Source organism: Helicoverpa zea, chromosome 4, assembly GCF_022581195.2.
Source record: "Helicoverpa zea isolate HzStark_Cry1AcR chromosome 4, ilHelZeax1.1, whole genome shotgun sequence".
Taxonomy (NCBI): domain Eukaryota; kingdom Metazoa; phylum Arthropoda; class Insecta; order Lepidoptera; family Noctuidae; genus Helicoverpa; species Helicoverpa zea.
In genome coordinates this window covers 275,523-302,852 of record NC_061455.1, presented here as the reverse complement: position 1 = coordinate 302,852, position 27,330 = coordinate 275,523, and the positions used below count along the sequence as shown (strand labels likewise).

General features: G+C 40.9%; 2 protein-coding genes across 6 annotated transcripts in view; both read right to left on the bottom strand.

Moving 5' to 3' along the window:
- The window catches only part of LOC124629824 (translation initiation factor IF-2), a 61,903-nt gene that overhangs the window by 32,914 nt on the left and 1,659 nt on the right, over nucleotides 1-27,330 (bottom strand). For 3 of the 5 annotated variants that reach the window (XR_006984341.1, XM_047163401.1, XM_047163399.1), the window contains exon 3: nucleotides 9,484-9,534. Coding sequence is in view for 3 of the 5 variants with exons in the window: in XM_047163401.1 (XP_047019357.1) it covers nucleotides 9,484-9,534 (51 nt within the window). In the remaining 2 variants the exon portion in view is untranslated. Of the gene's footprint in view, nucleotides 1-9,483; nucleotides 9,535-21,179; nucleotides 21,527-27,330 lie in introns of those variants that run through there. The other 2 variants (XR_006984342.1, XM_047163400.1) reach the window with 2 other exon arrangements.
- LOC124629825 lies at nucleotides 2,596-5,888 on the bottom strand. Its single transcript, XM_047163402.1, has 3 exons — nucleotides 5,632-5,888; nucleotides 5,484-5,546; nucleotides 2,596-3,083 (listed from the first exon to the last, which is right to left on the bottom strand). Exons 1-3 carry the CDS (start codon nucleotides 5,633-5,635, stop codon nucleotides 2,692-2,694), a joined length of 459 nt encoding a protein of 152 aa, XP_047019358.1. The 5' UTR covers nucleotides 5,636-5,888; the 3' UTR covers nucleotides 2,596-2,691.

Genomic DNA, 27,330 nt, shown 5'->3' with positions numbered 1-27,330 from the left:
GAAACTCTTGATGCTTTAAAACCATGTCGTATTCTGTCGAAAACTATACAACATGAGCAATTGACATTTGGAGATTTCTATCTTGCCTGGCTTAAATGTATCCTAGAAATAGAAAATATAAACACAGTTTTTGCCATATTTTTAGTCATTTGTATGAGGGAAAGAGAGAAAACTCTTCTTGAAAATGAATGTTTTCTGGGTGCAATTTATCTAGATCCGAGAGTAAATTCAATGTTGTCAAATCAACAGCTGGAATTAGCTCGTGCCCATTTAGTCCAAACATATCAAAGATATTTAAGGTTAAATTCGACCGTTAGTGTAAGAGAAACAGAAAATGAAACTCCAGATAATCCCATACCATCAACTTCATCCTCCATCCTTGACATTTTTTTGCAAACGCAGTTCAGGCAACGATATCAAGATTTACCGCATTTAAATCATAATGATAATTTGCAAATTAGTTTGCTTGCTTTTCTTAATGAACCGTTGCTTCCTTCTAATACAAATATTTTAAATTATTGGGAATCAAAGAAGATTACTGATCCACAATTATACTTGATTTCTAAAATTGCCTTGGCTACACCAGCAACACAGGTTAGTGTGGAGAGGCTATTCTCATCTTTAAAATTTATAATGAATAACTTAAGAATATCGTTAAAGGATACAACCATTGACGACATTTTAATTGTTAGAAATAACCATTTGTATCATTTGTGTCAGTAATAAAATTATTATTTTAATTTGACAAAACTGATTAACTAATTGTGCTTTTGTTCAGTTAATTTTTAGAGTATTTTTTAGTTACAGGACTTCGAATATGTCAACAAAATAACATTTTCATGTTGTCCTAAACAATGTTCTTTTTTACTACTTAAAAAAATAAGAATCATTAATTTTAAGATTTTTAAGACTGATTTAGCCAAATATTTTACTTTGTTCATTATATTTCCTAATTCTGACTAGTTCAAACGTTGAACTAATCGGTGTGCTGAGTGTGAGTTGTTTTACGCTAACGCGATCGACGCGTTTATGACGTTCGGCACTCCGATTGGCCTGCTCCAAGATCTTATCCAATCAGAGAGCCGAACCCGCTAAACGTCACGATCACGTTAACGAAACAACTCACACTAGCACACAATTTCCAAATCAATGGCTTAATTATTAGTTTCGAAAAATGTATCTGCTCAACAACGTAAGTAACGCAATTAATGTTGTTGAGTTGTCGAAATGATTAGTTGTGAACACGGTGATTAGTTGTGTGTTATGCAATTAGGGTGCGGTTGAACTAGTGCAGTCTTTCCCAAAGTGGGCGATAACGCCCCCTTGTGGGCGCTGCAGGTCTCAAGGGGGGCGGTAAGAGACCCGGAAAGAAAATGTAAGGCCTGGGGGGTCATTTGTAATTGTGTTTAATTCCGCGTTAAATTTGAGAAATTCTCGAACAAACACTACTTTTATGTCCCAAAACTCAAAAATTTTCGCGCTCGCTTCGCTCGTTGTTTCTTTACTGTACTCTTGGCTTTGTTATCACATACAGCTACTTTTAATGTCCCATTACTCAAAAAAATTCACGCTCCCTTCGCTCGCGGCTTCTTCACATCACAGTTGCCTTTTATTATATATGTTTAGGACTTTTAGTGATCCAAAATTCAAACATTTTCGGGTTTGCTTCACATTACAGTTGATTTTATTTTTCAAAAATTTAAAGTAACCCCAGCAAAAAGGTAGCGTCATTGTTAAGTCCTTTTATTAAAGAGAAAGTAACTTCTAGTTTCCATATGAACTTTCTTATTTACGGTACTACTTTAAGTCCCAAAATTGTAATACATAGGCGCCAACACCAACAAAGAGTTATGTACGTTTGGGCTACATTTTGATTAATTTTTGTTTTGAGTTCTAAAATAATAACAAAAATTTTCGCTCTCGCTTCGCTCGCGCAATCAGAAGCTATATTTTCGGGTTTTTGCATTCACCAACCAGCAATAACTTATGTACTTATGTACGATTGGGCTACATTTTACGTCATTTTTGCTTTGACTTGTTAACTATAAAAAAAAATTCGCGCTCGCTTCGCTCGCGCAATCTCGTACCTACATACATACTCTGTTTTTCGTATGGGTTTGAATTGCAGTTGGAGGGCGCCATAGAAATCTCGCCCAGGGCGCTGGTAGTTAAAACCGGCACTGAATACATCATCTGTGAAAATTTCACTCTCTAACTATCACGGTTCATGAGACAGATGGACGGACGCACTAACGAACAGAGGAGCGAAAACAAAAGGTCCTGTTTTACCCTTTGGGTACGGAACCCTAAAAAATGGGGGCGCTAAAATAATATTTATACTCAAAGTGGGCATTAGACAAAATAAGTTTGGGAACCACTGAACTAGTGTATACCTACCTACATTTTTTTTAACTAAACTACCTAATTGTACTTACATATATAATAATATGTAAACGACAAGACGATTAAATATCTGATATAATGAAAAGTATTTTCATTTTTCTTTTTCCAAATATTGGTAAAAGTGTCAAATGATCCGTAAGATAAAAATATATATTTGTGCATATTCCAGATTTTAAAATAAAACTGCTCGTATTTTCCTTTAATCATTTTTATTAGTAACATTTAAGTATGAATGATCCACATTGATATTTTGCATGTTCGTTCAGGCACATCATACAAATTTAATATTTATTTGTTTGATTTATCACGGTGTTGATGTTTTAAAGCATCTATATACTTTAAAATATTGATGTATGCTTCAGAGCGCATACATGGTGGCAAAAATTGTAATTCACCTATTAACAAATTTCCAAAATAATAGTTTCGTTTATCTAGTTCCTTATCAAATATACAAAAAACACATTGTTTGACATTTGAAGTAGTTTCTTCTTCTGGTTTAGAATCTTCACCACACTTCATCTTTTCGTCACTATCAGAACTATTTTTTTCATCCTCTTTCTCAAATTGGGTGTTTATGTTAAACGTGTCAGATGCGTTGATAACACGTTTTTTAGGTATTAGCAATGATTGGGATTGATTTTCATCATCACAATATTCCTGTCTTCTTTTTCGTGATTCACCTGTGACAATAATACACATCCATTTAAATAAATACTAAAATAGTTTTTCTTTACCACATAAACTCACAAACATATGGAAAATGGATCTATGTAAGTTGTATGGTCACTATTTATACGTTAAGACGTATACTGCAAAAAGACGTGCAGGACAATGCCGTGTGAACGAAGCCAAACTGATCGACAATGGCAATGCGACAGGGTTTTTTTTTTTTTGGTGGGTAAAATCATCCAATGACAAATCCCGCCCCTGGGCAAGGCGGGAAATAGTGTCAGACTCTTACTGACTAAAAACCCACCCCGTTCCATCTCTTGGTCCCAGAGCCCTGGTGCGCCAACTTTCGCATTCACCCAGAACCCCAGGAGGAGGCTTCGGCCCGTTCGGGCCCCCGTTTACTAGCGACTCCCTGAGGCGCGCGGGAACAGTGCGCGCCGTCGACGGCTTGGACTAGGTCCGGACAAAACCGGTGGCCGGAAATCGGAATCGGAAATGCGGCGGCGACGGCCGCGGCGTGTGCGCCGTTGCCTTATGCGGTCGGCTTCCTCCTTCGCTAGCATTACTGCTTCGCAGAAGGAAGCGACCGCCTGCCACTCCTCCTCGCTCCGGACCATGGCCTCAACCAAAGCCCGGCGCGAGAGATCGCCGCCGTCGATCGCCCTCACCAGGACACGGCGATGCTCTTCCCAAGCGGGGCACACCTCTACCGTATGCTGCACCGTGTCCTCCGGGCGGTCCACACAGTGGCGACACCCGGGCGTCGCCACCTCCCGAATCCGGTGCAGGTATCTCCCGAACTTACCATGTCCGGTGAGAACCTGCGTCATGTGGAAGGTGAGGACGCCATGAGGTCTTTCCAGCCACGCCTCAAAGATGGGACTTACCGCCATAATTATGGTGTGCCCAGCACCAGGTTGCGATAGTCGCTGTCGCCATTCCACCATGAGATCCCGCCGGAACTCTGTCCGCCAGGCCGTGACTTGTCGCGGCAGTGGAGTTTCGCCCCGGCGTTGCATCTCCGCGCGCAGATCGTGCATGTGTGCATGGACTGTTGCCGCCAGATCCCACGGTGGCAGGCCATCAAGGAGGCTCGCTGCTTCGCGGGACACCGTGCGGTATCCCCGTACTATCCGTATGGCCATGACCCTCTGGCAGGCGTTCAGCTGGGCCGCTGGTCGCTTACGCAGCGACGGCGCCCACACTGGCGCCCCGTAAAGGACCATGGACCGAACGATGCCAGCATAGAGCCTCCGGCAGGAGGCGTCTGGACCCCCTAAGTTCGGCAGGAGCCGCTTGAGGGCAGCCCCGGTCCGATTCAATTTGGGAGCTAGACGTCGGAAATGCTCCTCGAAATTCCACCGGCTGTCGAGGACGAGTCCTAGGTACTTCATCGTCGACCCGACGCCGATGTGAACTCCTCCTACCGTTAGTTGGGAGACCGGCGGTGGCGCGTTCCGAGGGCCGTGAAAGCATATGGCTTCGGACTTGTGTAGCGCTACCTCGAGTCCCAACTGCTCGATCCTCTCCACGACTGTCGCAACCCCGTGCGTCGCTAGTTCGACCGCCGCCTGGTACGACTCTCCCTGCGCCAGGACCAGCGTGTCGTCTGCGAAACAGACCACGCTGAGACCTTCAGGTAGGTCGGCGCGCAGCACGTAGTCGTACTCGATGTTCCACAAGGGCCGTCCTAATACCGATCCCTGTGGAACACCGCACGACATCTCTCGCCGTTTCCACTCTCCTTGGTGACCGGGATAGATGATGAACCTGTCAGACAGGCCTTGATCACACGACAGAGGTAGTCAGTCGGGCACCCGGTGATACCGGAGTGCCCTCCCAATGCAACTCCAGGGCAGCGAATTAAAAGCATTGGCGATGTCCAAAGACACCGCCAAGACACATCTGCCCCGGGATACCGCGTCCCCCGTCGTGAGGGCTCGCACGCGCATGATGGCGTCCACTGTAGAACGCCTCCTGCTAAATCCGAACTAACCATCCGCCAGATCCGACCCCTTCCGTGTCAGGAGCGCGACGAGGCGGTCTGCAATTACTCTTTCAAAGAGCTTGCCTACCTCGTCGAGCAGCACAATGGGCCGGTATGTGGACGGTGAGTCTGCAGGGCGCCCTGGCGGCCGACGAAATTAGAGGTAGTGTTACCGAGCCGATGAGGTCCTGTACCCAGTCAGCTCTGAATGCGACAGGGTGGATCGCAGGGACAAGAAATTTTACGCAGGGGAAATCACAGGAAGAGAATAGTTATCTATAATTACGATTGGCCTATTTGTAATGTAATTTTGAGTTTTAATATCGGATACAGAATTAACCTTTCGAATACCGTAGTTAAAGACACAATTAAAAGACAATAGTTGCGCGGACCAGTGTAATGAACTAAATTCATTATTTACCTAGATATTGAGAGCTTTCTTCTTCAATAAAAAATGGCTGACTATCTAATTGGTCCATAGGATCTGTAAAAAATAATATTTAAATGTTTACAGATTATTTATCATCATTATCAACTTAATTTCACCAAAATATTAGATAGGTACTTACTCATTATTTATGTTTGCAACAGAGCGTATTGATGCAATGACATGAACGTCCGACCCCAAACGAAAAAAATCTTACTACTGAATAAAATCTGAACAATGCGCGGCGTTTCTTTAGGGTGCGTCCGTTTTAACCGGTTTTTATTGCTCTAAACCTTTTAATCTCAAAAAACCTTTATGTAAATACTGTTCCAAATATCGGTTAAAAAAAAACGGTTTATGCGAACGAAACCAAATGTAAAGGTTTTGCGTCAAGTACATCATAGCGGTTTGAAAATTTAACCGGTATCCGAGCCTTGCTGGCTACTTCTGGCATCCAAATGTCGCCAAGTCGAGTGGCCATGGCGTCTCGACAGTCAATTGTTTACGTCGTCGCTCAAGAAATTGCAAGCTAATTGGCGACCACATTGGCGACTGTGTGCGCTTTACCGTGTACATTATAGTGGCTACTGTGGCCACGTCGCGTCGCCAAGTTGCCACGGTAGCCAGAAGCCACATAGGGAACTGTAGCTCGTGGCCACGCCTCCAATTTGGCGACGTTGCGACGTTCCATACATTTCAATACTAACTGCTTGGATACGTAGCCGGCGACGTCGTCATTGGCGTCCTAATGAGGCAGGGCACTTAGTCTTAGCGCACGAAACGACAACAAACGACTATTTAGCGTCACAAAATGACGGCCCATGATGCCATTTGGGGTTACCAATTTCAACCTAAATATAAAAATGCTACTTTCTTTCGCGCGTTCAGTTTGATCATACTTTTATTTTTATATTTCATAAAAGTTATCCTATAGTCCATTATTTTCAAATTCTTAAAAAGAAAAACAAAAAGTATTATTTTATATTATAAGTATAACTGTATAAGAACCATCAACCAGAACAGATTACGATACTTGCCTGTTATTTTTAGCACAGCACTACAAATATAAAGCGCTGACATAACCTTGTAATAGCGCAGTATAGATTTAGAAAAATATTGTTTACCAAGTTATTTGACACTCAATTTGGCACAAAATTACAACATTCATTGATTATTATTGATATAATAATGTTGTTTTAATGCTCAACAATTGTTAAAACGATAAACAACCAGCAAAAATATTTTTATCGTACTGCAACGCCATTACAAAGTTACGTCGTCAGTTCAATCGCGATGTGTCAGAAACGCATTCTCTGAGCGGCCGAACTATAGCTAATCGTCAGATTTCAGATAAAACTTCATCATTTAAGTTACTCGAGTAACACTTGATGAGTGATGGATGTCTCTGTTTTCTAAAGTTCAATGCCTTGGATTTTTCTACTACTTTGGCTGTTGATAATAAAGAAACATGAAATCGAGTGACACTTTCATGTTTTTGGTATCTGGCAGCGTTGGCAAATGGCAGCCCTAGTTATTTCCGTATGAATGGCGCGCACCGCTCCGCTCTTCCTGCGCGCCTTGCCAAACTACAGGAGCGACACAACACAGCTGAACACTCGCAACTATATTCAGACGCGCTTACTATCAACAACCTCACAAACTGCACCTACTGATCGCATTTACAAGATGTGTTTTCCTTGTACCCGTCCTCCCATGAAACAACGGGATGCGACAAAATTCTGAAAGACATTGTGACAAATCGGAATGGGATATATTTTGCTACAGTATAAATATCTGAAGAAATAGTACTCCCAATACATGTGAGATATACGGAAGCATGGCACAATACATACAGGGTGGCCCATCCATAGGCGTCCAAAAGAAAAATTTAGAAGCTCTATGCTATGGGCTATCCGAATCACCCCCATGTATGTTCAGCGATTTTTTGTAGTTTAGGAGCTAGAATTGTTTTTAATTTTTTTCCGCAATTTTCATTTCAACATTGTTTTTTTCTATTTTATCTTTTTTCCTAACGTTTACACATGTTTTTTTGTGTAATTAATCATCATGATAGAAGCTAACACCTGAAAAAAAGCAGTTTGGATAAACATTCTAGAACTTAAATAAAATTTTATCTGAAGTTCAAAATTAGAAACCTGCTTAGAAACCCCTTATAATTTTTTTTTAAGCCCTTAACATTTTTGACTACTGAACTCCAACAGTAATTTTGAACTTCAGATAAAATTTTATGTAAGTTCTAGAATGTTTAGCCAAACTGCCTTTTTCAGGTGTTAGCTATTATCATGATGATTAAAAAAAAATCATCTGTAAACGTTAGGAAAAAAAGGTAAAATATAAAAAACAATGTTGAAATGAAAATTACGGAAAAAAATTAAAAACAATTCTAGCTCCTAAACTACAAAAAATCGCAGAACATACTTGGGGGTGATTCGGATACTCCATAGCACAGAGCTTCTAAATTTTTCTTTTGGACGCCTATGGATGGGCCATCCTGTATAGCCTAATCGCATTGGTTGTTCAGCAAGGACGGTGAGTTTAGGAGGGATGGTCGCTCGCTAAGCCGGGCTGAGCACGTCTGAAATATTGAATGTGACAACAGGTAGCCCCTCCTGTTAAGGCATTATCTTGGCGTGCACTCCGCTCGATTGAAATCAGATTATTGGTGTCCCGGGGGAGATGTTACCGAATGTACTTGACTGCCCTCTTCACGTTACGTTCGCAATCAGACATTAGTAATGCAAACGGTCAGCACACGTTGGCATTTAATCTCACTCTCAAAGTAGGCACACAGTAGTGTTGCATCATTATATTATTAACGTTCTCTTAAGTTATTTAATTGGATGTGAGTTTATGTGTCACTAAATGCTTCTCTGTCATTAGAATGGCTTTGATACTCAGAACAGAAAATAGCAGCAATCTTCCGTAATAGTCGGCCGAACGGCCGCTCGGGTTGAGTCATTAGTTTGATTGGTATGGTATGGCAAGGTGCACCCAAACCATCGGCCAAATTATACTGACGTTTGGAAGTGATTGTAAATAAGTAGGTGACGATGTGATTTAAAAATAAAATAAGATTGTTGTTAGAAGTGCGGCGGTGCCGGACCGCGCTCTGTACGCTGTAGTACGCGCGCGCGTGCGTGGGCGCACAATAACGCTTTCAACTGGTTTGCTCGCCGCATTGTAACAGGAAAGGAAATTTTCCAACAAAATACCTATTGTTTAATTAAACTGCTCGTTTGTTTTTATATGAATATTATTTAAATTATCGTTAACCTTATTCTAATTAATGTGAAAATACTTCCTGCCTACCTGTTTTGATAAATAAACATGATTGTAACATGGCTGAGTAAACAGCAGCTACGCTAATAACAGTACTCACGTCATTAGCAAATAATTGGTAAAAATATTGACGAGTGTACTGGGTGTGTTAGGTAGTGTGGCAGAGATTTGTCAAACTGTCAACTATGACGTGACATGACAAATGTTTTTCTATGAGATTTGTATATTAACAATAGCATTGCTGATTTAGGTACCGGTCACAAGTATTCATAAAACTTTGGATCCATAGCAAAATTATACATTATTTATTGCTTAAAGCACCAGTTAGATGTTTTAGGTGTAGTATGATTAAGAAATAAGTCGTGACATATTTGCAGTGTACAGACAGGTCTTATAAACTAAGGAAGAATTAGATTTGATATTTTAGGATCGGTAACCTTTCAGGCTAGGTTCTGTACTCTTTTTTTTTTCCTTGGCATTGGTTCTGTAGGTACTCAGTCTTCAAGACAAGTCAAGTGACGGTAATTCCTAATATTCTATATAGGTAGGTACATTTGTATTGTGCTTATCAGAAATGGTCCATTTGAAATAACTTGTATTTGGCTAATATCAAAATTGTATCTTTAAGAAGTAAGCAAATCAACATTTAGATAGAATATTGGGAAAGGTTGTAAGTAAAGATAAGTCAACTCACTGATATCCGTGACGTCGTTCCACTTCATGATGACGTCAGTGCAGAAGTCACCTGGAACAACAATACAAAGTGTTATAGTGTGCGCATGAGTATAGCTCGGTGTATGTAGTGTATTGTAGAGTATTTCGTGGGGGTTGATGGGAAATCTTTCAATATGATGAGCAATACGGTCGATATTCATCAGCTAACAGAATGTCCCGCGACTTGGCACAGATTCTTTTTTCATATTGGTATTCCGTGAATAGATTGAACATAGAATACATCAGTCCTGCCAAGCCCTTGTCACAGTCGATCAAGCAAGTCCCATACAGCCAAATCATTTTCAAGTTAATTAATTAAACTTCTATTTATAACTAAACTACGTAACGATATTTCATACTGCAATTGAATGTAGAATAAATGAAATTTACATTATAATGTTATTATTTCATCTGTGAGAGTGGGAAGTTTCACAATGATTGCTCCTTTAATTATAAAGAAACATAATGCTAAAGAATTGGCAGCGAAAAAATGTGTTATATTGCATACAATGAGTGTTGGTCCGCGTCTAGCTAAGTGTCGGCGCACACGCAAGCCGCTGATTGTTCTCGCAGCTCGTGCTGCGCCCGCGCACACATTTCCTCTACATAGTACATCAGTACCGCGAGACCTGATGCCAGCCAGCGTGTTTGCTGTCAAACAACAATGACAGACTCCTCAGCATACAGTTAACAATTTGTCTTCATAAGCCATCTTCGTCAACGTGTATTGATATGCAAATGCATATTTTCTATTCAGCACAAGTCGTCTGTAAAAGCCCTACGGGAAAATTCCACCGCGCTAGTCGCTTGAAACTAATCTGACATTATCTGATTTTCTTTTAGATTTGTGTTTTGTGTGGCTGATAAATAGTTATCTTGTAGGCAAAGATAATGACAAAAACAATAAGCATGTTCTAATTTTATACCAAAGACATGCACTTTGTCGATAAGATTAGGTTATCGGTAGTAAATAAAATATATAAGAGATTGGCAATAGGTAGCGTGTGAGCACGGCCATCGCTCGTCGTGTTTCCACACTCGAGTATCTGTTGCAACACGCAATAATAATGATGGGATCGATTAACGTTAAAGCGCGCCGTACAATGTGACAGAGCGATGCGATGTCGCGTCACATCGCACTTGTGTTCTCAGCTTACCGGCGTTTTCATTGTGTGCCTGTTACTTTACACCTAATGGCGGCGTGTAGTCGACGAACGTAAACGTTCACACTACAAATATTTCATAGGATCGCCTGAGCGCACAATTAGTGCGGTGTAGCGCTGCACTGGCACCGCGCGACCTCCGCCCATTCTATTTCAACTGAGTGTTTGCAATCCGCACCATTCATTAACGTTCCCGATCCAAAATGTAAAACAGTGCGAAAGGTTTTTATTTTACGAAATCCTAAAGTAGCCGGGAAAATTCAAGATATTTATTTTCTGCTAAATCGTTAGCGGAGCAATACATCGTTCAGCAGCGTAGTCTTGTCTTCATTTTGCTGTGGTTTGTTTGTTCATTTTAATATTATTTTGGGTGACTGATTTATTGGAATAACTCCTAGTTATTTAGTAGAAGCTAGTAGTAGGTCGACGTCCTACTAGACAGCTCTCTAAACGTGTTTCAGCGTTGAACTGAGATCTTTATCCAGACACTTTTTGAAGTCGGTTAATAAAAGATAACACAAAGCACTAATGACAAGCCTTGCAAAGGTTTACAAGTAATCTAATCTTTTTGTTATGTTCTATCAATGTATGAGTACTTATCTGTTGAGGAAACATTTAAGTTTCGCGATATATTCGCAGTCATCAATGGCATTTGTGTTTTGATGTTTTAGATTACAATATAGTCCCATGAAATGTCTTTTTCAAACATTTTTACATTGTCATGTTACATTTTTACATTGTGCGTGAGTGGAAATCAATTGTTAGTTCCTTCTACAATTGATTTCCACTTTTTGAACAATTGATTATCTGGATTGCAAAGAAAACAAATATTGATAGTCAGATAATTGAAAGCAACTGGCTCTTATCATAAGTGCGTTTGATGTGACAAAATAATGAAATCTTACATATTTACAGTTGGGGATTTGTTGGGCGAAAATTCGGTGAAAATCTATATGTATTGATACTGTAGCACAGAACTATACCATTTTCATTGAAACTAAAGCATCAATAGATCCAGCGCATCTGGCAGCCCAGCAGGCTAGCAGGCAAGGCAGGCAACCGCCACAGAAATAATAAATAAACGTATCGCCGTCTAGCCCTGCACTGGGTCAATAAAGGCACAAAACAATAAATATCCGCGACGAGCATGTGTCGTCCACTGGCCGGCCGCGGTCCGACCCACTTCAGGCGACCGGCGACCGGTGACCGGCCGGCGACCTCGCGATTTCCTACTCCTTTCGCTAATTCATTACGGATTAATGAGCTTTAGATGCAGCGCGGTGTTGCACGCTAATAGCCCGTCATGATGCGCCGCCGATGCATCGCTCTCGCTTACAGACGATGATGATGTACATGTAGCTACTACATTATTTCGTACATCAAAACTACCAGATTCGACAACGTCAAAGATACGACTTAATTATACTGAATATTGACCATATGAAAAGTTCGTTTCATGAGGCGAGTCAACGCGGTATTTTTATTTCTGAACCCACATCTTAATTTGAATAAATTACTTTTTATTGAGAATGTTCTGTAGCAACAAACATTCTCGAGTTATGATTACGTAATTGCACTTAACCCTAATTATATTCTAGGTACACTGTCTAGATGCTACCTAAATGGAGACGAATGGCAATTTCCTATAATTACAATCTTAGAAGAATAAGACAATAAAGCATTAAAACAATAAAATGATTGTCGATGGTCCTGCATCTACATAATGGTGTTGATGTTTGTAAGAGTTGCTTTATATTCATCCACGTCAGTCAAACGAGTGGGCCATTTTAAATGGACGTTCACCTTTGGCTCGGGAACGTCTAGCTGAGCTACAAACGTGTTTTCCTAATCACGAACACCCCGGAGCGCGAGCATTCGCTTCACAATGAGCTAATGCGGCTCGGGTCCATACAACCTCTGTACAATCACTATGTATATCGCTCCTCATGACTTTACACATTTATTTTGCTGGCTCAAAACACTTATTACAATTCAGATCATGTTTGCTGTATTAGCAATCGTTACGAAAATTATTTTCCGATTTTCCTAAAAAAGAGGTCAAGTTACAAGGCTGACACGACAACAAGTCTGATGTAGTCGATAACTGTTGTCGAAAAGTCGCCTTTTCACGAGGACTTGGCGCTATTATTTTGATTGATAGTTAAATAATTAAAATGGTATTCATAAAATTATCAATTAATGATTAGACATCTCGAGCTCCGGCAGTGTTGCTATTTTGCTAGATAGGAAAACGTATAAAATAGTGCAAAGTTACATACATTCCATATGAGCATTTTTTCTTATCCGATAATTAGTGCGACATGGTGCAACGTATCGGAGTAGTCGGGGCGGAGCGCCACTGGCAAGATACGCACAGTAAGTCATATTGTAAATTCCATACAATAAGTGATTAAAACTTTAGCAAAAAGTACTCCAGTCAGGGTTCAGAAATAAGCAAAACTGAGATCTCCAGATTCATTCAGCTTAATATATATATACATAAGAAAATTGAAAGATTATTTCATAGGCAATACAGAACCGTTGTGTCATCTACGTATAGACAAGTGGAGATCTATATGGGTCAATGCTGAAAAGGGAAGCCGGAAAGGTTCTCCTCATTAGAGTCTGGAATCAGTAGTGGTGGTGCAGACTGCGAGCTGGTGAGGATTTCGCAGTTGCGTTTCTGTGCGGGTCTGCAGCGCGGGCAGCGTGCGTCGCGGTAACCTCCTCGACCCCGTTTCGGTTCAGAGTTGAACGGCCGCGCGTACCTACTGCTTGCGCCCGCCGCCCGCACCGCCGGTGCACCCAGATACCTCCCACCACACACCAGCTCACTACTCACTATGCGCCATAAACACACGCTTTATGCCAAACCGACAAATTATATGCCTCTATGGAAACTTTACAGCTTGACAGCCCAACCAAACTAGAATCATTGTGGAAACGCTGCATTCATGACCCAATCAACTATCGATAAAATTGGGGCGACAATGTCAAGACAATTTATCTCAATTGTACGAAAAAGAAGAATTGTAACGAGATTTGGCATGCGTACAAAAATGTTCTACATTTGAATAGGAATCCGTGTTCAGAGTTGTTTCATTACGCTGAAACAGATAGCTGTTCAAAACACTTACTGATTTTGACGTTTCAGGTAGGTACCTATCGTTCCAATGTTTCTTGTCATATGGAAATATACCTTGACGTAGCATACAAGCTGACACATTTTATTTTATTACTAGATACAAAGATACTTTATTAGGTCCACTAATTTTTAGACGTTTGGTTTTAGAACTAATTAAAGTAGGTTACATAATGGGCGGCCATATCTTTCAGACAACCTTTGGATGGATTGAGACGAGAAGGAATATTACAGAATTGGAGTATATTTACAACATGAAAACAATAATTTTGCGATTATAAGTAGTCCGTTGGTGAATTTGAAAAACAATGAATGTGGATGGATGGAGAGATAGAAGTAGATCAAGGAAAACATGGATTGATTACCTGAAAAATTACATAAATAAGAGAGTGGATTTTAGTATTAAGACTGACAGAGAGGAATGGAAACGAAAAACATTGCGCCGATCCCAGATGACTTGGGAACAGGACAGGAAGAAGATATGGTGTTGACAGGATAACAGTGAATGACAAATAAGTCCACCATAGCTGATATAGGAATGGTATCAGAAGCAGCTGTACGAATATGTGCTTAATGGATAAGCATAACAATGCAAGACTATCACTTATATATAGACCTATTCACTTATTGCTCATGGCTATTCGGTCTAATTCACTTTTCGTATCTTAAATAACCGCCATAGACCTACCAGAAAATAGGTCATAGCTGGGCATCGCCACGAGTGTTGCCAAATGAACTATGCATAAGAACTACGGCTATTTAAGGACATTGGCTCACGAATCAATTGCAGTCGATCGATGACTCATAACAAGCAGGCTTCGTTGCTCGGTAGCGTCGAGCCTACAGCTACTGGTATTGACGCTAAGATGCCAGCGAACATTGTTATACCGGGCAGAGGTCATCAGACTGACTGCACTGATGCTACATCTAACTGATTATCATTTACCTGACATTAGACTGATTGTCAGGTGCCGCCAGAATAGCGGCCGGACATAGGGCGGCGTGTCACATTGCTCGTGTAATGACAGTGGCACGGCTACTCGCACCTGTACCTACAACTTCATTTTACAGATAATATCCTGCGCTCGACCTACCACAACTATGTATAATCACACGTTATGTAACGCAGGTGACGTGGCCTCACACTGGTCTTCTTCTGTTTGTGACTCAATCATCTCTCAATGGAATTGTAATTAAACAGTGAATTTATTACATCTTCATCAACCGCTACTAGAACAAGTTTCTTATCATTCTGCATGGAAGTAAATACTGCAAGTATATTATACGCAGCTTCGAGTGAGCCGGATAAAGTTGAACGATTAAAATTGCACACGTTACTCGTATTGTCGTCCTTAGTGACCAGTGAACGGACCAAACAACATTCGCACTGATACATTTAAACAGGTTTAAAATTTTATGGTTTAGCCACTTAAAAAATAACATTTAAAATCCCATCGAGCCGGCGAGCGTAGGGTTGCTCATTACTAGGAGCGGTGCTCCGAGCGCTCGCCGCCGCCAACGTCTCGTAAAAACGATATTCGAGTAAAAACAGTCCCGAGAGACCGGGCCGACCGGTGCCGTGACATAACTTATACTAATAACAACCTCGCTAACATATGTTGACGGAAATCACGTATTACAGTCATGGTGAGTGCATGGTGTTTTTTACTGACACAAATCACATTGGCACAAGGAAATTGAAGTAACAAACTACACTCATTACTGACTTCCCTTCTCCGCGCAACGAAAATATCAAAGATGTTATCTTGTGTTAGCCACCGGGGCCCGTAATGTTGGAAGTCGCTGCAGCCTCCAATCACGGCAACATATCTGTCGAGCTCATCAACTAGGACTTGCGTAATATAACACACTATCTAAGTTGGCTCTCTTCACTTCATAACATCAGTAATCCGCGAAAGGGCTCACAGATAACTTTATAAATACTGCCGCAATACACTATTACATAAGTGGTCTCTTGAAATTGATTCCTTCTGGCGTTTCCGAAGAACACTTGCTTGAAACTTCAGATGAATTATAAGGACCCATATTTTGGGAGATAGGCGGACTCAAGTTGCAGAGCAAAGCGTCAGTAATTTTCAGCGCTTAAATTCACGTTATTCTCACAAACACCAACAAACGTATGAACTAGGGATTCAAAGATGACCCCCAAGCTAGAGCAATACGTTTTGTGAACTCTGAAAGGGTCGTGCCAAAAATTTATGTTGCAGCAGTACTTCAAATCTAAGAAAAACTGGGTACGAAAAGAGAATGTTACTTCTGTAAGCAGTCCTCATGGAGTACCTAACTAATTTTATCATAGGCCATAATTTTATCATTGCGCCTGCTTGATCCTTGCACGATTAAATGCTACTTTTTTTGCCTACGTACGAACGAGATTTAATGATTATACCTCGACAAAAAATCTGACATATAGCTGACTTACAAAACAACCTGATTTATGTACCTATCTCTTGTAAGTACTTAAAAGAAACCTGTTACTGGTACGCACCTATCACCAACAAAAAAACAGATACTATAAGTAACCTTCACCAGCAGTCACCGAGAGCACATCTGTAAAAAGCCGCCAACAATAGAACAGTTTTATAATGATATAACGAACCACAAAAACCGAGTTACGTAAACCTCTCATCATCGTAACAAAATAGGAAGTTAACTAACTGTAAAAACTGCCGTGGAGCATGTTCGAGTAGGCGAGCCTGTGTGGTGAACTGATCGCTCTCCGGCGCGGATGACCTACAAGTGCAACGTGGACACGCGACTGCCCAGCGTTCGCTAATGTGAACAGCTGATTAGCTTCACGACGCTTACCACTAAATGGTGTATTGTTCCGCGACCACTACACCAGCGAGACCACTTCAGATAAGCTGAGTGCACCCAGCGCCGCGGCCGCCAACTGCGTCGCTGCCAGCCTCACGGATAACCAATGCAATGCAATATTCAATTCTCACAAATAGCCTCAACGCAAGTGTATCTTCCAGCTCCCGCAAAAAGGAGGTTCAATCACAATAGCAACAGAAATTCGTTTGACGTGTCACTGCCATGCCACGCGCGACCAGCTTCTCTAGACGAATATCGCCGTCTTGACATATGAAATAACAAGTATATGTATATTTTGGAGTCCTTCGATGATGACGTATGTATCGACAGAAGGCAAATATTACAGAAGAAATTTTTCTCACCGTATCGTGCGGTCGGTCACCACGCAATATGGTTATCACTCGTATAAGTTTTGATTATGCGTCGATTAGGCCAGCTGACCGGCGAGAGGCGCGGGGCGCGGGGGCGACGCGCGCCGATTGGTCGTCAGCCTCATAATCTTGCGCGAATGGGCTGCCCACTGCGCACGCGACTCTTATTATTCCTCGTATTTGCTTCTTGATACTTGAAATGTCCATGCTATATGTCAGCAAGTGCCGGCGACACGTAATGTGCCTAGCTGCCAGCTTAATGTGACCAGATACTTGCAGGTTTCCACCTGGGTGCAGCTTTGCTAAAGATATTTCAAATCTGGTAGCAATTTCATATAAATTGAACTGATATAACGTACCGACTGATATAAGTGGTGCACATTTACTTAAGTCGTTTCTATTAAGATTGCGGATCATGACATGTTTATTGGCGAATGTTTGTCATATAAATGAAGCAAGCAATCCAACTTGTAGCTGAATATATACATTCTGCTTACACTATTTCTTGCCCTTAAGGAAGCAATGGAAAATGATCTTCCTAAGAACGGAAAACAAAAACGCAATGTGGACCACTTTAGGAGTATCATAAGGAAGCGTGAAATTACTTGGTTAAGCAAGAGTTACAGACAGATAAAACTTAACAGTGTTGTAAATAGCAACAAAATATAAGTGTGGTGTGGTCCGCGCACCACGCTACACACACTAAGTACTGCGCGGCTGATGCCTGCCTCAATGCCGATCAGTTAGCCATGTAGGGACACACGCCGCCCATCATAATGACAGTCACAGCCGCGCCACTTTCTTGTATTCTAAACACAACTCAACCCTGAATTTTGGCATTGCGACATTCGAAGTTAGAATGTTGCAAAACTACTAACATGAAACGCGAATTTATGAAGATTCGATGAAACTAGTTTCTAGCGAGAGCCACTTAACAACATTTATGGCAAACATTTTACTTTAAAATATACCCAGGATAGCAGAGATTACGACCAAGAATCAGACCATCGGGGCGAAGACCTCTTAATAGCGTTCACGTGACCAAATCGTCCAACAAATTCCTGTGTTTTTAATAATATCGAGGAGGACAGAGTGCGCTCGTTCATCCGGTCAGTGTGCTCCGCACGATTTCCTAAACAACTAAACAAGACAGTGTAAATATTTTGTAATACATTTACGAGTTACAATGAAGCAAAACATCAGCTCGCCGGTTCGGTCAGCGCATTGTTTATTAGAATTAGTTATCGCGCTATTGTCACGACCTCGAACCCAGGAATCATCGGCACGCCAACGAACCAGCCGCCGCGATTACCCATGCAAGTAATCTTCCAGTACCTGCGGCCAGCGAGCGGCGGCGAGCGACCCAGCAAGGAATGCGCTCAATTATAAACTAAACATTAAGCTCTGTATCTAATGCCGGAGCAATGCAATCCATGAGCGGACATTCGGCAAATTACCCGCGCTAATAGCGCGTTTGATGAATTTACCAAGCAATTTGGCTAATCATAGGTATATCTGAGAGTAATTTACATAAATGGATTGAAGTAGCATTGGTTTGATGAAGACAGGCTAGTATGAACATGTACCACGAAATTACTCTAATTTAGGGGCAATCGAAGTTTTCGCCAAAATGTCAGGAGAAAAGATATCATCTTGTTACATCCCAGTAAATGACGGCTTCAGTCAGTCGTCAGGTCGAAGCGGGTACAGTTAGGTGCGCATGCGACGCCGACGGGTACGACGGCGCGTGGTTTTTGCCCTGCTGCAGTACACGCACTATGTACAGCACAAGCGACGAGCGCCTTGTTGGGCATGCGCGAGCGCAGGGGGCCCATTCACTGCGCAATTGTCAATTGATGGGGAGAAACACGATTCACCAGTAACAGGGCTACCATCGAAGTGATTTCATTATAACAGAAAAGCTCCTTTATTTTATAGTAGCTGAAACAGTTCATGAGCAGAAGTAATAGGAGAAACAGGAACTAAGGCTTACTCGACTGACACATGACGCTGCTTCGAAGAACAGCAATGAGACTCATAAAAAGAATTTGCGGGTATGTAATGGCTATTGAGGTCTACATAAATATCGATTGATGGATGTTATAGGCATGTAGGTACTGAGAAATGAGCAAACAAAATACTGTCCAGGAATATGGTCGCACGAAGGTAAAGGTGGACAGCACGGGATCCTTTACAAAAGATTATTTACCTTGTGCTGCGTCAGTGTGAACCCTGTTGGTTTCGCATCCGGTAGCCATCTCCTCGTGAGGCAGAGCTTCGGAGAAATAGCTACCTACCAATTAATTTATCCACTTTTGGAAATATGTTTTATTCATAATATTAACGACGCACGGCGCACACACCGCGCACCGCGACTCATTGCAATAGGGTTTCGGATTCAACGAATCTGGCATTCAATTGATATTACGTACTTATTTAGATAAGACTTTACCATTACAAATACAATACTAGTATACCTACGTTTTGCATCGTTGAAATCAAATGTTAGACAAACGAATGTTTGCATCAGCTTCTCAGACAAAATTAAGAGTCTCTAATTTAGACATTTTTGTGGCGCAAGAATTTCCAAAGTTGTGATCAGAACAAAAGCGGGGCAAGCGAAGCTCGATACCTAGTAGGTACTATTGTAATATATGACCAGCCAAATAACCTAGAGGTACCCCGCCACAATATACGCTGCACGATCCATGCACGTCTAATAATGAGGCTATTTACAAGCATGATGTCACATACTTTAAGACAACATAGAGGCTAGCCAAGCGCGGCGTACGCGGCTGCGAGCGCGCATTCACCTGGACAAACACGACACAACACACCCTGATAACTGTCAAGGACATGTTTCAATATTATTACCGACACTCGTGCTTTTTGCACTTTGTAGACGTATCTACTCGTATGCTGATCAAATCTACGGAACTTCTTATCGTGGACATACTTACTTATACATAAAACTTGAATTTCGTGAAAACATCTCTAGGTATTTTTTTTCTGAATTCGAGGTGTTCCTCCAGAACTCAGAAAGTATAAAGAACCAATGAATAATTCAGTCCAAGACATTTCTGCTAAACACCTTGAAGTAAATTACAATTTATAGAGGCTTAGGAGTAGATATAGATTTGAATGAGCTGATTAGAATGAAAGAGCTGTAATTACTTCCAAAGTTTCAACAGATCTAAATACGTATTTCGTTGATCATCAAATGCTGCTAATACAAATAAAGACCATCATTTTTATGTAAGAGGTTTATTACAGTAGAACAGTCGCACTATGTTTGCAAAAGTAGTGTGAACCTTTAGTAAGGGTAACATTTGCTACAGACTGCAGAGGTTGTGAGAGAGCAGAATACTGCGCTGTCGGCGCATATCCTGCAGGTCACCGACAGAGGCTAGCCATTGAATATCCATCCCTAATAGCACGGACAAATCAAAGCGACACTGCGTGGGCTGACAGTCATTCTTTCCGGCATTATGATAAGTATCATATGCCTAAACAATTATATAAAAATAAACATGACTATATTTTAGTAACAACAACATAACAATAGATATCGTGTATTTAATTCGCTAATCGCATGCTTGACGTAGACGTAGTATTTATTTACTGTCATACCGTGACGTGTAGTGCGGGCGGCGCGGGGTGCGGGCGCGGCTGCGGGAGGGAGGAGGGGGGGGGAGGGCACACTCGCCGGGTATGATCCCACGATTGTTCCTCGCTAGCTTCGGCCCACGACTCCGCTTTTTGTCCCGACATGATCGACGATTATTTCGCCGAATGTGATTTGTAGATGGTAGTAAATCTTGTGTTTTTGTGGGACTGTTTTTACTTTGTTTCGCGGGATATCGGAGTGTGCACGAGGGATTATCTACAAGGTTACACCGAGTTTATATTGTTTTGATACACAAAGAGAAACATCGGCTAGGGATAAAGTGTTTGCTATGAACTTTGAATGTCAGCACATCTAACCCTGAAGTGATTATAGTCAAACCTGAACTGGAAAGTGCTCCTCAAAATATATCCACAACTGGCCACACCACAAGTGGGAACAAAGCTGAACAAAACTGTATCTCTTACTTACATTTCCCTAATCATTTAAAAAGTTAATGAAACGATTCCGTAGGAAACAGAAGAGAGCGCATCTCACCCATATCCAGCGTGAGGTATCTGCGGCAGCACGGGGACACTGCACAGCTGCAGAGCATAGCACAGAGCGCGGAGCAGCGCGCGCGACACGCCGGCTACTGAATGTTCTAGCGCAGGCCGCGCTCCGCACACACCCGATGTGCAGGGTTATCGCCGCCCGATAGCGAATTAATATCAAAACATAACACACTCACTCGATAACACTTGTTAGCCATGCACAACGTTTTGCTTTTAACTACCTGGACTTAACATCACACATACTTCCCTAAATATTCTGCAGTTTCTTGGCAACCGAGGCAGTCAATAGACTACCAGACGAGATTCAGCGTTAATAAGGTTAATAAAATAAATGAATGTGACATTCATAATTACAAAAAGTGTTTATCACCTATCACAGGTTAGACTGATTAACATAACAGCGTATTGAAGTGCACAGCAACTCCAAAACAAGATACTGACAATAGTTACAAGTACATTGACTTGATAACCCCGAATAAGGGCTAAAGCTGGCAGCATAGCAACATGATAGATATGTTATCTTTGTAACTGGATCACTGTTCGGTTTCGACACACTGCCCTCACCGAAAGCCACCTCCGACGAAAATTTAGTTTTTAAAGATGCTCTGTGATCACCGGTTACAAAGCCTTCAATGGAGAACGATTCAAAATCTAGTCTAGGAATCATTCGCCATGTTCCCAGACTCCAACATGTACTAGATTTAGGTGCAAAACAGTACAACCAACTGGTTTTTAAGTGCCGTAACTGGCTTTACCTAGACTAAACCGGTTAGAAAAAGTAAGACCTAGATCTAATCGTCTGAGACCTGTAATACCTGGGTGTAGTACTAACTTTTACGATACATGTAGTTTTTTTAGATACTTGAAGAGTTTACCAAGGTGAGAACTGAGTAAAACGCGTGTAGTAAAAAATGAAGCGTGTATTAATGGGAGACGTGACACTGAACCGACGAGATGTGCACATCGATTGATCAAAAATCCATGAACACCTACTACTGGACAAAGATTCAAAATCCAATAGAGATTAATATAATAGAAGAACAAGTCCGTATTCAATACAACTGGAAGACATGAGCAATTCGGTTAAACAAGCGTCAGCGGTGTCATAAAACATTTCGCGCCTGAAACATTTGACCTTACATCGTTCAAGATCAAGTGTCGATAAGGCTCTGGCAAGGCGTGTTGTGTTATCACTATCACAGTGCTGATGTGCACTGATACACTATCACAATCAATCAGCTTGCGAACACCACCTAAGGGTTTAAGGTCAACTATACTTATGAATGAGAAAGTTTTTAAGTTACACGCGAGAGGCTGGTCGTGATAATACCAAACATTGTATCAGTTCTATTTTGATTTCTGATACCTGATAGACGGTAACGGTAGCTACAGGCACTTCACTATCGTATACTATGGCGATACAAGGAGTCATGGTATTTATAAAGGAGTACCTACGAGTAATTGTGTAGTTGGGCGCTAATCCTGAGAGCTTCATGTTCTTGATTCTTGCCACAACTACACAGTCTGATGACTATCGAAGATTCAAGATCCTAAGTAAACATACTGGTTTGAACAAATTAGAGAAACCTGGCTTCAGGAAAATTCCAGGGAATTTGTTGATGAGATCAAGGTCTTATGTCGAAAACAATTCCAACATGAAAATCGTGAGACGCGTTTTTGGTACCTAAAGATTAGGCCTGGATCATTCTGGTAACAATGTTCTATTAAAAACTATCTGGATCTTCCCAGTATTTACTGATAAACCTGTTAAACAAGTGGACATAATTAAATTAGTAACCTATTATCAGAGTAACGGTCCTCACCTATTGAAAGTACATATTAGGGCACTTGACCAGCCCAAAGTAGTGCGTTATCACGCGAACACTATTGACACAGCACTTGGAGCCCTCGGCTTATCGGCGGCGTGGAAAAATTTCATAACCCTTGTAGATAGCAGCACATTCGCACGTGTGCAACGTGCTCAAATCTAATTATGTTATTAGTTGTGTTGCGTGCCTCCTGCAACTGTGCCGGTGCACACAACCACCAGAATTTCTACTTCGCACAATGTAGCTAAAACATAGCATAGCCAATGACACCAAGGCTATGTTATATCAATATACTGGTGTTTAAGAGTGGCCTCGCATAAGTAGTCACAAATTTGTCTTCATCTAATTACAACAAGAAGTAAAAGAGTTATAACTCGGATCTCAGCAGCAAACAAGCGAGCCCCCGGTCAATGGGTGAGCAAGGTTTCACCACGAATAATAAATAATACATGTCATGACAGTGGCCCAAAATTGGTCACACATGTTCCCAATGTGAGGATGCACGCAGCCTTGTAGAAGACTGGGCATTCGGCACATAGCTAGTGAGTGACGGTGAGGAGTCGCAGACTGCGTGCCGGCCTCGCGGTAAATACATATCGCCTTCACTGCTGACGAGATAATTGGGGACACGCGGGTACTGCTGATGTTATGTTACTGCTCGGAACCCTAATACGAACTACAAAGCTAGGCGCGGCTTCTATATCACAACACAGTTGAACTTAATAAAATGATATTCAAAAATTAGAATAACAAAGTTCATTATGAGTAGTCGCGGTGTGCGCACATGACAGACGAGCCGAGGAGTAAGCATCGTCGCTAACGTAACAAGATCCTGAATGAAGCCTAGGCGAGAGTTGATAAGGTAATGAATGTAAATAATACTATAACACGGCTAAGATATCGTAGATGTAATGAAATGTAATCATTGTCAGCTCGCATGTTTACATTTAATGTGGAAACGGATGTAGGCATCCAGATGTGGAAACGGATGTACAATAAAACTAGCTGAACATAATACATAATAATAAAAAGAGCGTCAGCTAGTGACAGGAATTAATTTTATTTCAAACATTCGTATAATTACCGCATTGCATGACCATTGCAACCATTAAGAAATTGCATAAAAACGAGTTCCAGCGAGCTATCAGGACAGGCTACATTTTTTATTTTCCATTGTCCGTGTAAATACAAATTACCTATATAATTTTAGACAAGGACTATCAATAAATCCTACAATGTCAATCTCAGTAATAGCGAGGAGATAGTTTGTTGTTAATCTAGAAGCCGATTTTTTTGATAATTATAATGATTGCGTTTAGAGGAAGGACGAAATAGACGGTGGGCGAAGCTATGAAACACAAACATTACATAATACTACGTGTGACTCTAGAAATATAATGTTTATTGACCAAACCATTTATTGAAGACACCCTAAACTAGCAGGTGTTGTTTGTATTGGGAGACAAAACGTCACAGAGCACACGTTATCTTCGAATCCGCGGTCAGCTCGCTAACCGGCGATAATCACCAATGTATGTATTTAATAACATCAGACTTTGGCTCGCCGCGTTTAATTATGATGAGCTCCGTAACATCTGCGAGCAGACGAGCACGACACGTGATCCTACCCGTACGTACAATAATACCAGCATCAATCACCGCGTGTCAAGTTATCACAATTTTGACAAGCACCCATATAGGAATGTCGACCGCCTACTGCCAGCGTAACGTGCCCAAACGTAACGTAGATACAACATTATTATTTAGATTTAAAATCCTAAAGAATTTCCGTCTGCAATTTTATCGATATATTCGAAACATAAAAATTTAGGACTGAGGAACGAATAAGCTAATGTTTATTTAAAAGATTGGGATACCTTTCTATTGCTTTAGGAACCACTGAATAAACCAGACAGACAATCATCAAAAACAGAGAGAAGACCCCAATACAATGAGGACAGAGCACAAAAAAGTTGCAAGGCCTGGTGACCAGGCCGATATTGTAACAACTGTCATACTACGAATGATATGAACAATATCGTCGTGCGGTCTGTAAACACAGTATCTGTGCACACCCCACAAAAATATTATGCTTTACACTCCGGACACAAATAATTATCATGCTACCAATCCATATTTCCTTGTTTGAATTGCTTTATTTATTTATAATTCGTAATCACTAGCGATCATTCAGTTATAAACGAAGCATTCATAAGAATATGTTAATAAATAAAGTAGATTATAAAACTGCTCAACTGGACAGTTTTACGAAGTAGCCAAACCGAAGCTGAGGACAGGTCATCCAAGCAGAAGCGAGCATAGAAAGAGGCAAATACTTCCCTGCGATAGGCCTAAACTCAACTCAACGTAGCGGCCTTTGGACAGGAATAGGCCTAAAGACAATGGAGAAATACGAAGTGAAACAATCAACATGTCATCAACGTAGAATTTTATAAGTCAATCATGAATTTGTTTTTAAAATCAGATATTGATTAGTTAAAATTATATCAGGACATTTGCCCATGTATGCTTTCCAGAAGAGGAAGGAATAGAATGAGGATAATCTACTATATCAAATTCAAATAGAAATAAGAAGTCATTACTTTTATAATTTGGAAGTTCGAGCATTGTGGAAGAGGCCATTGTACTTTCAAACATTAGGTCAGTAGCTTAGCACTGAACCTAAATGCAGTCTGATCCAATGCCAGTATATCTCGTTCCGGAATGAAGCACGCACATGTAGTAAAAGCTCAATCGTCCTTTGTAGAGCCTCACCTTCCACAAACAGCTCTCGGAAGCTTCCCTATTGTTTGAGATTTTGAGAACAACCGCACCTATTAATCGTTCTGCAATACTCAGAACCAAACCACATAAAAGCGGTTAAATTTTCAATCCAACAAATCAAAATATAAAGATCCTAGTTCATACGGAAGAGGAAACTACCCAGGGCAGGGTACATTTCAGATACTTTAGGAGCTTCTAGTCATTCTGCTTTGTGCTGCTATAGGCCTATCGCATTGCGATCTCAAATGAAAACACCTCATTTAAACGTTCATGAAAATTAGACATTACTTATGAGTAGACATCGGATTATATGCATTTGCATGTTTGCATATGCAAATGCATATTATGCTATTATTTTAGCGTTATTGCATATTTTGGTACTTTTTCGTTGATAGTGCTTATTTCAGTCAGTTTGACAGTTCAGAAGCCATTGCAATTAATTCAAGCCAGCAGGCATTTGAGGATTCTTCAATTAAACAAAATATTGCTCTTATTGCAACACACTTCAGCAATATACCCGATGCCAATGAGAGACTAGAAACTAAAAACCTTCCTCTGTGCCTTGGAAATATTAGACAAAATGATTGAACAGAGTAACGCCCTTCCGAATTCACTTTCAGAAAATGTTCGTGGCTAATTAAATGCTGTTTTGTATAAAAACCCGAGTCTCGAAGCAATAAAAAAAGTTAACGCATTTATCAATGGCAGCGGACAAACTCTATACCTGAAGAGGTCTCGGCAGAAATGGCGCCAAGTTTCAAGTTCTGTCATTTTCAGCCTATAAATTAATTTTAAGTGACAAACGTCTCAAAGCGGCAGAAAACCTTGAAAAATATGTAATTGTATATTGTCACAAGAATTACAACTAATAGTACCTCTATGTATATTTAAATATATGTTGTGAAAATAAAAGTTAATTCTATTAGTGGTTTTTTAAAAGTGCATATTTTGTGCATATTTCTCTCTTTTTTAGTGCATATTTGCATGCATATTTTGGCATTTTGATAGTGCATATAATCCGATGTCTACTTATGAGCGATTGTTAACATTCAGCACCCGCCACCTATAGTATTGAATAGACAATATTGCTACGTGAGATGAAAACTCGAATCATAAAAGGAAGATAATAATGGCTTCAATATTAGCGAACTACCTCTTAATAGATAGCTTCGGTAATATTTCAATTTACGTCGGATAACGTCGATAAAAGTTCAAGGTCGCCTGTCAAGGTCATATCAGACATTAACAAAGAAATGGGCCTTTATCACACGGAACAGCCGGGCGCGGAATGAATACTGTTCGCTCGGTGCGGTGACAAAGCAAAAGGGTGAACTGATAACTGGTTGTTAATCATCCGCGATTTCGGCGTTTCAGGTAAACTCAAAAGAAAATAAACAGTACGTACCGCACCTGGGTGGGTCAGTATGCTAATAAGATTCTAATAATACTAGCGATTAACATACACACAAGGTAACACCTACATCGTATGTTGTTTTTATTCCATGACATTATCACCTGCAC

What these genes read in the sequence shown, in the direction of transcription:
- LOC124629825 (XM_047163402.1), bottom strand. An exon ending in AGAAAGCTCTCAATATCTAG is followed by an intron (nt 3,084 to 5,483) that starts GTAAATAATGAA and finishes TTATTGTCACAG; the next exon opens with GTGAATCACGAAAAAGAAGA.